The following is a 16,074-nucleotide window of genomic DNA, read 5'->3' as shown; positions in this document are numbered from 1 at the left end:
GCAAGAAAAAAATCTTTAAAATTTTTTACAATTAATTTTATTCATGTGAATATGTTTTGTCTGCATGCATGCCTGTACACCATGTATATGCCTTTCTACAATATTGGTGTTTCAAGTCTCATTTCCTTTCCTTAGCAATGCATCTCCTTCCTACCTTAATGCTCCTGTTTTAGAAGTTCGTTCTTCCTGTCTGTCTGTCTGTCTGTCTGTCTGTTCCTTTCTCTCTTTCTTTCTTTCTTTCTTTCTTTCTTTCTTTCTTTCTTTCTTTCTTTCTTTCTTTCTTTCTTTCCTTCCTTCCTTCCTTCCTTCCTTCCTTCCTTCCTTCCTTCCTTCCTTTCTTTTTTTTAGTTTTTTGAGACAAGGTTTCTCTGTATAGCCCTGGACATCCTGGAACTCACGGAGGTCTACATGCCTCTGTCTTCTAACTGCTGGGATGAAAGGAGTGAACCACCACCGCCCTACTAAATTTATATATTTATGGCTAATTCCCCTCACACCCTACCGCCCACCCAGGCTGAATCCTTCCATTTCTTTCTCCTATTTTCCCTGGGATCTACTGCAGTAGATGTTTCCCCACCCCAACCCCTCACCCCTATCTTGTTTACATGGCCTACTAGTTCAAACCCTGCTCTAAGAGCCAATTCTCCCTCTTCCTGTTTTTATCTTAGTGCAATTACTTTGTATTATGCAGTAGAAGTTTTGAAACAGGCTTGTTGTGTTCTCACTGTGTGTTTCTAGCCTGAAACACGGGGGTGGTGGGTGAAGCTCTAGGGCTGATGACCTTGCTGTGCATCAAACCTAGCGCTGGACTTACGCTGGGCCGGCCTCCAGTGAGCGCCAACACTAACCCACCCAGCTGGGCCGGCCTCCAGTGAGCGCTAACACCAACCCACCCAGCTGGGCCGGCCTCCAGTGAGCGCCAACACCAACCCACCCAGCTGGGCCGGCCTCCAGTGAGCGCCAACACTAACCCACCCAGCTGGGCCGGCCTCCAGTGAGCGCCAACACCAACCCACCCAGAAGCTACAGCAGTTACTTTTGTTTCTCAAAGCCTCTGCTCTGCTTTTCAATTGTTCACTCTTCCTCCAGAACACCCACTGATGGTTCCCAAGATCTTACTACTTGGCTTTTCCTCCATATTGTTTATAGGATGCAGAGATAAGACTAGGGGTATACTGATAAGGCTAGGAGACAATCCCTTACTACCTCTATATGAAAATCAGAAAAAGACTGTTCTTTCAAGTAAGAGAAGAAGTCCTGTGAGCACAGGACATTGGTTGACTTTCGTCTAAGTACCCTTGAGCAGGGGCAGCCTACTCAGTCATACCCAAGAGACTTTAGGAAATTCTCCTCATGCCATCAGAATCTTTTGTTTCTAAACTGGTCCTGGTGGTGCCCACCTGTAGTCCTAGCACTGGGAAGGTGGAGGCAGGAGGATCAGAAGTTCCAGGTCATCCTTGATTATATAAGGACATTAAGGCCAACCTGGGTTAAGATTCCTATGTCAAAAAGAAGGTGGAATGGGGAGCTGCCTCAGTGGTTAAGAGCATTGGCTGCTCTTCTAAAGGAACCCAGTTTGATTCCTGGCACCCACTTGGCAGCTTATAATGATCTGTAATTCCAGTTCCAGGGCATCTGGCATGTTTTTCTAGTTTCCAACAGACATATATGTAGCCCTCCCCCGCCCCCACCCCCGTACGCGCTCGCACACACACACATACACACACACACACACACACACACACACACACACACACACACACACACACACGACAGTTTAAAACAAGATGATTGTCGAGTGGTATATTTCAGAAATTGCACATAAAAACCTTTATCAGACTGAAGGGGAATTAAACTTATTTATTTATGTATTTATTTTTAGACAGGGCCTCACTCTTTAGTCCAGGTTGGCCTAGCACTGACTATGCAGTCTAGGCTGTCCTCAAATTCGCAGAGGTCCTCCTGTTTTTGCCACTTGAGTACTAGGATTACAGACATGCACCCTCATACTCAGAAGAACTTTCAAAAAGAGAGAAAATATGATAGAATCTAACTAAAGAAATAGCAAAGTTCAAAACAAAGTAACAACAACAACAACAGAAATCAAGAATAATGAAAGAATTCCTAAGGCATTCAACTAGAAAGAAAGAATCCCTGAAAATAAACACAAGCTGTTTTACTGCTGCTGTGATCACTCTGGGTCAAAGCGTTTTACCATCAAATCCGAAGACCCAAGTTCAATCCTTAGAACCTTCAGGTGGAAAGAAAGACTCCACACAATTCTTTTTTTTTTCTTTTTCTTTTTTAAGATTTTTTTTATTATATGCAAATACACTGTAGCTGTTTTCAGAAGACGGATTTCTGAAGGCCAGCCTGGTCTACATTGTGAGTTCCAGGACAGCCAGGGCTACACAGAGAAACCCTGTCCCAAAAAAAAAAAAAAAGTATAAAAAAACCATACTTGAAGCTGGGTATGTGATCACATGGCTGTAATCCAGCTCTTGTGAGAAAAAAGAGTCAGCAACAACAGAAGTGAGGTCACTCTTGGTTATATATTGAGTTACTGACCCACTCCAGCCACAGGAGATCCTGTCTTAAACATACAGACTTCAGCTGAAAACCATCTGTTAGCATAAAAATCCTCTGAATAGAGAGATAAAGGCAAAGAGCCGAGGGACTCACGGCTACAAACATAAATGTAATGGCTATAAACCTTGAGGACTTTGACAGAAAAAGGAGATGGAAAGAAAAGTAAAAATCCTAAGTGCACAAGTTTTCTTAGCAGAGAATTGACACTGTTTACAACTGAAACTATAATTTTATTTTTAATGTTATTCACCTTTTGTCCTTCAAATTAAAAAAAAAACGAAAACCACAAAAAACAGTAAGGTGGCTTGGCAGTGGTGGCACACACCTTTAATCCCAGCACTTGGGAGTCAGAGGGAGGCGGATCTTTGGGTCTGATGCCAGCCTGGTCTCCATAGTGAGCTCCAGGACAGCCAGGGCTACACAGAAAAATGGGGTCTTGAAAATCAAACCACAATTTATCTATTTATTTTTTAATTGTGTGTGTGTGTGTGTGTGTGTGTGTGTGCACCTTTCTGCTGTTGTTAATTCAGAACTAGAAGTCCCTCTGGTTGTGGTAGTACATACCAGGAAGATTGTGAATCTGAGCTAGCCTAGACTACTCCTTAAAACAAGAAATCCCCAACAATTAAAAAACAAAGAGGAAAATGCTTAGAACCTGAGGATAATTCAAAGTTGACACAGAAGCTCTAACACTGTATCAGCTGTTCAATGACTTCTGACCCAAGTATTCGGACCAAAATTTGATCCTATCACCTATGTGAAAATTTCCATCATGGTGGTATGAGCCTGAAATCCTAGAACTGGGGAGGTGGAGACAGTAAGATCCCTGGGGCTTGTTAGCTAGCCAGTCTAGATAAATCAGCAAGCTCCCAGTTCAATGAGATAGCCTGTCTTAAAACACAAGGGGAGGAACAACTGAGGAAGAACCCTCAAGTCAACTTCTAGCCTTTAAGTGCTTGAACACACACACCTTCTTTATATATATATATATCTGTGTATGCATGTGTGCGTACACACACACACACACACACACACACACACACACACACACACACACACAGAGAAACAGATCTCAGAGATCAACTAGCTAGTTTGATATACACTAAAGAGTTACCTTCTATGTACTTTAAAAGCCTCTGAGATGGTAACAAGGGGAATCGAACTGGATCTAATACTTCCACCACATGTTTTCTTCTCTTTCCCAGGTCTTTAAGAATCCACTGCATTGCAGCTAAGAAGACTTGGTATTCATCTTCAATGCTAAGCTCTTCACTTCGTAAAATTTTGATCAGCTGATCTTTTGTAAGCCCGAGGAACTCTTCCCCAGTATGAACCTCCAAGAAATGGACATGAATATAATTTTCTGTAAATTCCAAAAGATCATGGCAGGCAATTTGCTCAGAGAACTGAAAGAGTCCAATGCAGTTCTGTGGATCAATTTGTCCTTTCAGAAAATCACAGCAAAGATTAACAACTTCAGTCAACTGTAGCATGTCTGCTGCAACAATCAACTCCTGGACATTAGTCACAGCTATGTTCACTACTCCTAGGGAATAGAAAGATAAAAAAAAAACCAATAAATCAAAACATTTGGCTTAATATTTTACTTGACTTTAACAAATTTTGCAGAGTAGAAACTAAGAAAACAGAATATATGGGGAAAAATCAAAATTTAAACGACAATGATACTTAGTTAGCATTTTTGGAACAACTAGGCCTAGCTTGGTGGCACATGTCTTCAATCTCCGCACTCAGGGGGCAGACACAGGAGGATCTCAGTGACCTCAAGGCCAGCCTAAGCTACATAGTGAGTTCTTCATAATGAAGCCTTATCTCAAACAAAACAAAATACAACAACACTTATGGGACAACTATGATAAGCCAGACACTGTTTTAATTGCTTTACACTCATTTAACACTCACTACACTCCTACTTAGTAGATATCAATTTTCTTATTATTGTATTAAGGAACTCACTGTGTAGACCAGGTTGAGATCCACCTGCCTCCCAGGTGCTGGGACTAAAAGCATCCACCACTACTCCCTGACCAAGAATGAGGAAATTTAAATAATCCTTATCAAACTGCTATGACTGACAGGCTAGAGAGAGAGTAAGCAGTTCAGAGCACTTGACGTTCTTGCAAAGACACAGAAACTATGGGAGGACTCACAGTGACTGATATAACAACTCCAGTTCCCATGAGAATCCAAAGCCCTTTTGGCCACTGCAGGCACTGCACACATGTAATGCACATACATACATGCAGGGAAAAACTCATACACAGAGCATAAAAATGAATACTTCTTCAAAAAATGTTTTGAAAAAATTGTATGGCTGAACAAGTTGTGGATTAGTCTGACCTTAAAGCTAACACTTTACTTCTTGAGACTAAGTCTTAGTATATAGAGCAAGCAAGCTGACTTTCTTCTTCTTTTTTGTTGTTTTGTTTGTTTGTTTGTTGTTTTTTCGAGACAGGGTTTCTCTGTGTAGCCCTGGCTCTCCTGGAACTCACTCTGTAGACCAGGCTGGCCTCAAACTCAGAAATCTGCCTGCCTCTGCCTCCCAAGTGCTGGGATTAAAGGCAGCCACCACCACTGCCCAGCAACTTTCAGTCTTCTTGTCTCTTCTTCAAGGATGCTGGGATTAAAGCAGTGCACACTACATCCAGGTAAAAGTCACATTTTTAATATAGATTATATGCATGTAATAAGTTAACTGAAGTATTGGGAAGGGGAACAAAGCAGGTTTACTATATTCATCTATGATATATCATACAATGTTAGTTTTTTTATAAAAGATTTATTCATTTATGTATATGAGTATTCTATCTGTATGTATACCTGCATGCCAGAGGAGAGCATCAGATGTCGTTATAGACAGTTGTGAGCCACGTGGTTGCTGGGAATTGAACTCAGGACCTCTGGTAAAGCAGTCAGTGTTCTTAACTGCTGAGCCATGTCTCTAGTTCCGGTGTTAGTTTTTTTTTTTTTTTTTTTTTTTTTTACTATGAAGCATAAAGAAGAATCTATAGCATAGGAGGAACTACTAAATATTTGAACTAAATACTTGAATTTCTTCCAAGACTTCATTTTCATTTTATTTTTTTCTAAGACAGGGTCTCTGTGCTGAGGCGGACCTTAAATTCCTGACTTTTCTGCCTCTACCTCCCAACTGATGGGATTATAATTATGTGCCACCATGCTTGGCTTCACTTTCATAGTTTAAGTAGTAACGTTTGGAGGATATGAAATAGCTAATTCTATTTAAGGTAGCAGAAGCACTATAAGTCTCTTACCTAACAAACTTTTCATTCAGTCTTATACTTTTATCCCTTTTAGGGGTCGAGGGATAACCTAGAGTCTTGCACATAATAGATAATTACTCTACCGCTGAGCTATACACTTAGCCTTTATTTTTTTTGTTTTTGTTTTTGTTTCTTGGGGTTTTTTTGTTTGTTTTGGTTTTTCGAGACAGGGTTTCTCTTTATAGCCCTGGCTGTCCTGGAACTCACTCTGTAGACCAGGCTGGCCTCAAACTCAGAAATCCGCCTGCCTCTGCCTCCCGAGTGCTGGGATTAAAGGCGTGCGCCACCACGCCCGGCTGTAATTTTTAAAATTTTATTTCTTTAGATATTGTTTTATTGTATAGCCCTGGCTGATCTAAACCTTGTTATATGGACCAGGCTGCCCTTAAACTCGAGAGACCTCCCATCCCTGCTTCCTGAGTGCTGGGATGTGTGCACCACTATGCCTGGTCACCCCAGCCTTTTACAACGATCACCTTACCCCCTTTTTTATTTTTGTTTTGTTTTGTTTTGTTTGTTTGTTTTGTTTTGTTTTTTGATACAGGGTTTCTCTGTATAGCCCTGGCTGTCCTGGAACTCACTTTATAGACCAGGCTGGCCTGGAACTCAGAAATTCGCCTGCCTCTGCCTCCTGAGAGCTGGGAATAAAGGCCTGTGCCACCATGCCCAGCCACCTTACCCCTTTTATAACTATCATTGTACTAAGCTATTTGTCCCTAATTTATTTTCCTGGTTCTACTTATAAAGTTTAAGATGGCCTTTAACCCAGTGCTTGGAAGGCAGAGACAGGGAGATCTTTGTGAATTCAAGGCCAGCCTGGACTACAAAGTGAGTTCCAGGATAACCAAAGCTACATAGTGAGACTCTGTTTAGAAAAAACTATATATGTGTGTATACATACACATGCACACATATATGTATGTATGTATATTAAAGTTTGTGTATGCATGATTTGTCTTCTCTACTCCCAATGATCTAGTCCAAATGGATGTTCAAAAAATTATTTATGAGTGAATGGTCAAAGAGATTAAAGAAATAGGAAGAATATGGAATACAAATTGAGCTTTAAGGGGCTGGAGAGATGTCTCAACAGTTGAAGCAATGAATGCTCTTCCAGAAGACCCGGGTTCTACTCTCAGAACTTACATGACAGCTCCTATCTGTAACTCTAGGATTGGACACCCTCGCACAGACATACATGCAGGCAAAACACCAATGCATATAAAATAAAAATAAATAAAGTAAAACAAACAAACAAATTGAGTTTTAAAAGTTTAGGATCATATGATCCAGCAAGGAGATATATGACAGGTGGAGGTCAGAAGAGGTCATTGGGTCCCCTGGAACTAGTACTACAGTTGGTTTTCGAGCAGGTGTTGGGAACCAAACCTGGATCTTCTGAAAGAACAATGAATACTCTTAACCACAGAGCCATTTTTCCAGCCTCTAATACCACGCATTAAAAAACCAAAACACTTTACTGAGTCCCGTAATAATTTCCCCCAAGTAGTTTCTTTCTATTTTTTTTTTTTTTTTACATTATCCATGTGTGTCTGTGTGTAAATACCCATTATCACCATGTCATGCATGGAGGTCAGAGAACAGCTTCCTGGAGTCAGATCTTTTCTTCCATTCTGGGGGTTTAAGAGATTGAACTCAGGTCCCGAGGCTTGGTAGCAATCACCTTTACCCACTGAGTCATCTCACCAGACTCCAATACACAATTTCTTAAGGAGAACATAATATATTCTCAAAACTAGACCAAATAAAGGATTTGTTTCATTGTTCCCCCCCTAACTATAAGAGTAATTGAGGGCTGGAGAGAGAGCTCCAAAGTTAAAAGCACTTGCTGCTGCATTTCCTGAGGCCGTGTCTTCAGTTCCCACAAACACAGTGGCTCATAAGCATCTGTAACTCTGGTTCTAGGGATCCAATGCCCTCTTATCTCCATAAGTACTGCATGCAAGTATGTGTATACACATGCCAACAAAACACTCGTTCACAGGCTGGCGAGATGGCTCAGCGCTAAGAGCACTGACTGCTCTTTCGAAGGTCCTGAGTTCAAATCCCAGCAACTACTTGGTGGCTCACAACCATCCATAATGAGATCTGACGCCCCCTTCTGGGGTGACTGAAGTCAGCTACACTATACTTAATAATAAATAAATCTTTGGGATGGAGCAAGCGGGGTTGACCAGAGCGAGCGAGCGGAGCCAACCGAAACAAGCAGAGGTCTTAAAATTGAATTCCCAACTACTACATGAAGGCTCATCTGTACTGTGTACAGCTACAGTGTACTTACATACATAAAATAAATAAGTCCTTTAAAAAAAACACCCATTCACATAAAAAAATAAGTACAACTTTAAAAATAAATAAGATTAGATAAGTTATTTTGGTCATGATATTTTATCACAGCAACAGAAAACCAATACATGGATATACCTGTATAAATGAAATCTAGAAGTAACTGAAAGATTCCAGCTTCAACTCCTAGAATCTGTACAACATCTTTTGAAGACTCTTTCATTCCTCCAGTGAACAAAGCTGCAAAGTACGGACTGCTGGCGGCCAGGACCAGCCGATGGACTTGGAAGGTTTCCTTCCCCACCTGGAGCTGCACATCACAGAAATGCTGTCCACTTCTCATTTTGTTCATCTGCGCCAAGATGAGCTGGGCATGTTTGTCAGAGGAGAATGAATTGTCAGCAGCCTTGGGGCACTCCTCCTTAGACATGGTGATCACAGATTAATGAAAGACACTGTTGCCCATTATCTGCTTCTGTCCTGAGAAACAAAGCACAAAGAGTACACAACGTCTCTCTTTGTTAATATAGTTTCTCTTCACACATAGACGAAACGTTCTCTATAATTTATCTAGGATCATAGAACACACACCAAACAAATAAGGGCCACACTACATGGTAGGACTTCTAATATGCTCTTGGATAGTAGAAGAAATAATCAATAATAAGCCAAAGGAAGCTCCACAGAAGAAATGAGCACTAAAAGATAAACAGCAGTAAGGTATGAAGAACGGCCAGAAACCCTCCTTAGATAAAGAAAATAAGGTGTAAAGGCAGAAAAGAGTTGTATCACTACAGTTAGGAGGGAGACATCTTAGGCAGGATGAACTTCTAAAAATCAACTGTGACCAGCCCAAATGTCTGGTTAAAATCTTCCCATCTGGGCTGGGCGTGGTGGTGCACGCCTTTAATCCCAGCACTTGGGAGGCAGAGGCAGGTGGATTTCTGAGTTCGAGGCCAGGCTGGTCTACAAAGTGAATTCCAGGACAGCCAGAGCTATACAGAGAAACCCTGTCTCGAAAAACCAAAAAAAAAAAAAAAAAAAAAAAAACCCAAAAATCTTTCCACCTGTATGTTTCCTTTAACATAGAGAGCCTTTGTGGATCTTTGTTTCCACACCTTTTCTTCTTTCTCCTCGAGACTTGTTGGCCACTCTAACCTTACCTACGGTATAGTCTATATCACATTCAACCACATCTATCCAAGCTCATACATGCACACACAGTTACTGAAAAATTGTTCCTTTATGGAAGGAACTAGCGCCTACTGCTACAGCATCAGTCTCTAACATAAATCAGCATTTCGAATGTTTGTGAAATAAATAATGAAAGGCTTGGGGTTCTGTTTTGAGATAATGGTCTTAAACTTGTAATGATCCTTCTGCCTTCCATCACTGCTGGGATTGCAGGCACGTGCCACCATTATCTGCCTCAATTGCTAGCTTCTTCACAAATTTATGCCAATAGTAGTTTTTGGCTTGTTTGTTTGCTTTTGTTTTTTTAAGACATGGTACCACTATACAGCCTTAGCCAGACTGGAACTCACCATGTAGACCAAGTTGCCCTCAAATTCAAGAAGATCTATCTGCCTCTGCCTTCTGAGTGTTGAGATTAAACAACCATGCCTCACTCTCAATTATAATTTTTATGAGAAGAAAATATAATCTCTAAAGCCACAGAGAAGGAAACTACTAAAGTTTCCCCAGCATTAGTATACCAACAGTCTTGGGTTTATTTCATCTATGCCTGGGGTTGCTCCTGCCATATTCTATTCCACAGAAGTTATCAGACTAGGTTGTAGAGAATGGAACCCAGCTACAGAAACTGGGATCTGAGTCTTTGCAGGTTTAACAAAAACAAACATGTCAACAGTCATTTCAGAACGCTTGGGTTCTTCAAGTAGGCATGAAATAGAAGATAACAAAAATCCAACACTTTCATTATTTCTTATTTCCCAAAAAAAAGTTGAAGCTAAGAAACATGGCAACTTGCTATGAGAATCAAAGGGATAAATTCAAGTTACTGAAGAAACCACAAGTCCTTGCAATATAAGATCGACGATGAAGCAGAGGAAATGTAAAATGATTAAGGTTTTGTAATTCAGGCACCAAAGAAAACCAGTAATCAAAATGACAGAACTGTTGTAAGCTGATATTTTTAAAAAATTCAGTATATAGCATTCAGTCAAAATTATCAGTAAAAATGATCTGAAGGTGGGTGTGGTGGTGCAGAGGCAGGCAGATCTCTTAGCTCCAAGCCAGCCAAGACTGCATAGTAAGACCTTGTCATAATAATAATCTGATAATCATGACTATATAGACACTAATTTTGGGAGTTTTAAAGGAAGCCGCTAAAATTTACTTCAGCATGCACACAATGCATCTTACAAACAAGTGGCACATAAATACAATCTATTTCCCTCTATGTGGAAATTCGACCTATAGATGTTATTATACATGGCGTGGCTGTCAGACTTGTTGCTGCTCTGTATTCTCCCTGGCAGCAGATTCTGAACCCTCGCGGTGTGATTCTAGGCTACCTCCATTTCTCTCTTACTCAAGGTATTAAAGCACAGCCACAAGTCAAATGCCTCCTGTTACAACAAACAATTCACTTAATATTCACTTTGACAGTAGAGAGCCAGAATGTTTGTTGTCATCCTTCTCAGTAAATGTTGATGGCATTCCACTGCCAGTGGAGCACCTCATCCTAAACTGTGGCTTGGGAAATGCTTGTTCGTACAAACATGAAAAGTGAAGACCTGGGATTAGTGCATAGGGAGCTAAGAACTATGCTTCCATACAGTTTACTGGCTAACGATGGAGATAATCGGAGGGACTAAAGAGGACCTATGCTTTGATGGCCTGGATTTCCCGCTGAAGAGCATCTGAAAGTTAATTCAGTTAGAGGGCCAGAGCTCCAGCTGAGCATCAAAACAACTGAGACTCTTTGTGCTTGAGTTGGAGGCTGTAACTAGAACTCTGCCTAAACTGGTAGACACTAGAGGAAGAAAACCAACTCTGTGCTACTGACAGCGCGAGCCGGTAAGGAATTTCAGACTGGAGCCGGTAAGGAATTTCAGACTGGAGCCGGCAGAAGTCAGGGACAGGGTCCGGCCTTCGGTTTCCCCAGTGGGTGCTGGGAGAGCAGAGGCCAAGGCGCCGTGAGACTGGGAAGCTCCGGGACGCTAAAAACACACGGACGGTCAGAGCGCCTCCGGAGGCGACAGGACGAAAGCGGAGGAACGGTGCGTTCCAAAGCTCCAATCACTCGCTCTTCCCGGTCTGGAGAGCTGGACATGAGGAAGTTCCCAACCCTGTGAGAAACACAGACCGCACGCAGGCCTCGCTTACCCGCCGCGTCCCTTCCCGCCGGCGCCCTCCGGTGCTCTGCGCGCGCAGGCAGGCAGCGGAGGGGGCGGGGACAGTCTTTGGTGACAGGTGACTGCGAGTGCTGAAGGCGCAGCTTCGGCGCTGATGCGGGAACCTTCTACTGCGCGTGCTCCGCTTCTGGCCCCGCCTCCTCACAGCCACCGGCGTCGCTGGGTAAACCTGGGTAGCCGCTTGCTGGCCGCGGAGGCAGGTTCTTAAAAACCTCTCCCCTGCCTTGGGCTAGTGGACTTCCCTATTCCGCTCCATGCACATCTTCAATTCTTCAAGTGTCCCAGGCCAGGTACTGATCTCAGCGTCGAGGAAAATCACGTGCACCGTGCTTCTCTACCACCTTCCTTAGATCATTTCCTGAACCTCAATTTTGATACACTCCTGCCTACTTTGAAGTCAAGAATCAAAATGCCCACTTCTTTTTCAGTGTAGAGCATCATAATGTGTCCTGGTGCATTAGCAACGTCCAAACTTTTTTATAGTCTCCCCGCCCCACCCCAGGGTTTTCCGTGTAGGCCTAGCTGTCCTACAACTCACTCTGTAGACCAGGCTGGCCTCGAATTTAGAGATACACCTGCCGCTGCTTCCCAATTCTGGGATTAAAGGTGTGCACCACCATGCCCGACTGAGATTTTATTTTTTAAATGTGTGCCTCTAACCATAGGTTTGTATATGTAAAGGCTGTGCCCATGAAGGTCAGAAGATGGTGGTAGTTCCCCCTGATGCTGGAATTACAGGCTGGGAACAGCTCAGGTCCTCCTTGAGGGAAGTGGACTCTTTGCCAGGAGTTGTGGTGCACATCTATCATCCCAGCACTGGGAAGGCAGAGACAGGAGGATTTCTGTTGTGTACCTGGCCAGTCCAGTCTACTTAGTGAATTTCAGGATAGCTGGGGCTATGTAGAGAGACCCTTTCTCAAAAATAACAAGTAGTGTGCTCTCTTAGCCACATCATCTCTCCAACCCTCAAACTTTATGTTCCTGACCCATAGTGTACAAAAATATTTTACATCAAACACATACCATGTATTTGCATATTCAGATGTATAGCTAAGACAAAAATTTCACAAGACTATGCTTACATTTACTCCACATCTTCAATTTCTACTTTACATTTCATTATGAAAAGTGCAAAAAAAAATCTGCAAAAAGTGGCAGAAATTTAGAAAAGAGTAAAAGGAATTACTGGACCCCTGTCTGGTGCAAGGCTCAGCAATCACTGACCAATACTGGAAGGCTAGTTCCATGAAGATTTTCTATTGACTAAGCTATTTTATGGTGGAAGAAAAAAAAGAGAGATGGCTCAAACGATTAAGAGCACTGGCTGCTCTTCTAGAGGAACTGGGTTAGTTCTCAGCAACTACACGGCAGCTCACACCAGTTCCAGAGGATCACACAGCCTCACACAGACATACAAGCAGGCAAAACACCAATGCTCATAAAATAAGAATAAAAATTTAGAGGGCTGCCGAGATGGCTCAGTGGGTCCTGAGTTCAAATCCCAGCAACCACATGGTGACTCACAACCACCTCTAATGAGATCTGACGCCCTCTTCTGGTGTGTCTGAAGACAGCCACAGTGTACTTATGTATAATAATAAATAAATCTTTGGGCTGGAGAGAGCAGGGACTGACCAAGCAGGGTTGACTGGAGTGAGCAGAGGTCCTAAGATTCAATTCCCAACAACCACATGAAGGCTCACAACCATCTGTACAGTTACAGTGTACTTATACACATAAAATAAATAAATCTAAAAATAATTTAGAAGAAAAATACCAAAACATTACATTTTAGTGATACCAAGGCACTTTTGTCTCTTTTAACACATTTATTTAGATATTCCAGGTTCTTAGAAAATACAACATTCCTACAATGCCTGATGAGATTCTAAAATGGTGCAGTTACTATGTAAATTCTCTGGCAGCTCCTCAAAGGGTTAAATATAAAGTTACCATGCAATCTAATAACTGAATCCCTGCAGATATATATCCTAGAGAAATGAAAACAGATGATCATGCAAAAACTTGTTTATAAGAATGGTATAAGTTGATCACCATTATTCATAGCCACCACATGGGAATAGCCTCAATGACTATCAACTGATGAATGAATGAACTAAATGGGAACAAATGTGTGTGCATAAAACAGAGAATGATTTGACAATAAAAGATAAAGTTGTGCTCTATTTACTAGAGAAAAAAATGCCAGAACCAACCTTGAGGGTCAACAGATGAATGAATAATGAAAAATTTCTATATACATAAAATGGAATCTTATTCAGCTCTAAAGAAGAATGCAATTACAAAATTTGCAGGAAATGGATAGATTTAGAGTGTATAATATTAAGCAATGTCACGCAATCTCAGAAAGGAATATGTTTTCCCTCATGTGCAGAATCTAGCCAACAATTTATCTTATATGTAAAAACTGTATGTAGGGATACAGTATAAATATATAGACAAGAGAATAAAGACACTAAGGATCAGGGGATAAGGAAGGACTCAGTGATCATGAGTTACTCCAGAGGACACAAAGCTAGTTGTTTTCCTAGTTCTAATTCTGCAGTGGATTTTTTTTTCATCTTTGGCAGACGATGGCAGCAGAAACATACATTCGATAGTGCAAGTGTCAACTCCATGCGAAGCTCCCCAGCCACAGGAAGGTGTCTCTAACCGTAGGGAAGTCATTGAGGTATTGGGCTCTGGGTCTGGTTGATTCTAATATGTGATGCTTATTTGCAACGTTTTTTTCTTCTAGTAGGGTTTGTCAAATTAAAAAAAAGGAGGGAGGACTGGTACATGCTACAATATGTATGAAAACTTTATGCGCTATGAGAAGCCCAACATGAAAAAACATACATTGCATAATTACATTTCTATGAAATATTTAGACTTGGCAAATGGACAGAAACAGACATTAAATTTGCAGTTATAAAGGACTGAGCAAAAGAGTGACTTCTAAAGAGTATAGTGACTTCTTTTGGTATAGTGAAGACATTCTAAAATTAGGTAGTGGTGACAGTTGTAAGACTACATAAGCAGAGTTAAAAAAAAATCACTGGATTGTATGCCTACCATAAGAGAGTAAATGTTATGGCATGTGAATTATAGCTCAATAAAAGCTGCTGTATCTTTTAATGCTAGATTATGTTATTCCTGTGCTCAGAATTTTCCATTTCATTTAGAGCAAAAGTCACTTTCTCCCAGTGAAAAACAGACTCTGGGGGGGGGGGGGGAAGCCAGAGAGAGATCAGCATTCCGGAGGCAGAAGCAGGTGGATCACTGTGTGTTTGAGGCTAGCCTGGTCTACAAAGCAAGCTTCAGGACAGCCAGGCTGTTGGACAGAGAAACACTGTCTAGAGAAACCTAAAAAGAAAAAAAAAAAAAAAAGAGCTATCTTGCAGAAGACCTAGGTTCAATTCCTCACGTCCACACGGTGCTTCATAGCCATCTGTAACCCCACATTCAGGGGATCCAACAAGAACACACATCATGCACATACATACATATAGTCAAATCGGTCATACAAAAGTATGTAAGTAGCGAGTAAATAAAGCCTAAAACAGATGTTTAAGGCTCTGTAGGGCCCCTCCCCTATCACTCCCTATGCTTGCATCTGTGGCTCTTTCTCCCCTGCCTTCATTCTGCCCAGGCCTTTCTAGCTTTCTTGTTGGTATTTTTTCCCTGTGCTATGAGCAAGCATACTCCCGTTTGGCATCTTGCACTCTAGACTGTTCTTTTGCAATCTATCCTTTGGTTCTCTTCAGATCTGTTTCTTCAGATTTCACCTTTGCAGTGAGAACATCCTGTTAATCTCATTTAAATTATGGTGTCTCTCCCAGAGCTATCGCCACACGTTCTCAACCAGATTTTCCTTCAGGAAACTTATTGTCTTGGGGCTACTGTTTCTTCAGTGAAGCACCATGACCAAAACCAAATTGGGAAAGGAAGGGTTTATTTCACTCACAGTTCCATATAACAGTTCATCAAAGGCGGTGAGGGCAGGAACTCCAGCAGGGCAGAAACCTTGAGGCAGGAGCTGATGCAGAGGCCATGGCAGGGTGTTGTTTACTGGTTTGTTGGAAGAGATGGTAAGATGGTTCTCTCCAGAGAATTCCTCCATGTCTTTTCTTTCTCTTTCTTTTCTTTTTTCCCCACTTGGACACAACTGGTATTGTAAGATAGTAGCTGTTCCACTTGGAGGATAGTACTGTACAACATGTTTGATGTTTCGTCCCCAGACAATGGTGCTGTTTTCAGAGACTGTAGAACCTTTGGGACTTGAGGTCTTCAAAGAAGTAGAGCACTAGGGGCAGGCCTAGAAGGCTGTTTTGGTCTGTGTTCTCTGCTTCTTGATTTACCAACATATGAGAAGTCTTTGTCACATGTTCCTACCACCACAGGGGCCTTCTTCCATACCTTCCTCACCTCTACAACTGTGGGCCAAAATAAACGCCTTCTTCCTTAATGGTTCTGTTCCAGAGATGCAACAG

The 16,074-nt window shown here is 41.8% G+C and overlaps 1 protein-coding gene across 3 annotated transcripts in view; it reads right to left on the bottom strand.

Annotated features, from left to right (window-relative positions):
- Positions 1-11,691, bottom strand: part of Ipp (IAP promoted placental gene) — a 35,899-nt gene extending 24,208 nt beyond the window's left edge. For 2 of the 3 annotated variants that reach the window (XM_006502810.4, XM_006502811.4), the window contains exons 1-3: positions 11,553-11,691; positions 8,340-8,681; positions 3,704-4,135 (exon numbers count right to left, since the gene is read on the bottom strand). In XM_006502810.4, coding sequence (XP_006502873.1) covers positions 3,704-4,135; positions 8,340-8,631 — 724 coding nt within the window. In that variant the 5' untranslated portion in view covers positions 8,632-8,681; positions 11,553-11,691. The remainder of the gene's footprint in view (positions 1-3,703; positions 4,136-8,339; positions 8,682-11,552) is intronic. The other variant, NM_008389.3, reaches the window with a different exon arrangement.
- Between the last annotated feature and the right edge of the window lie 4,383 nt (positions 11,692-16,074).

This window comes from Mus musculus, chromosome 4 (genome assembly GCF_000001635.26).
Source record: "Mus musculus strain C57BL/6J chromosome 4, GRCm38.p6 C57BL/6J".
NCBI classification, from domain to species: domain Eukaryota; kingdom Metazoa; phylum Chordata; class Mammalia; order Rodentia; family Muridae; genus Mus; species Mus musculus.
This window is presented reverse-complemented; position numbering and strand designations above follow the sequence as displayed.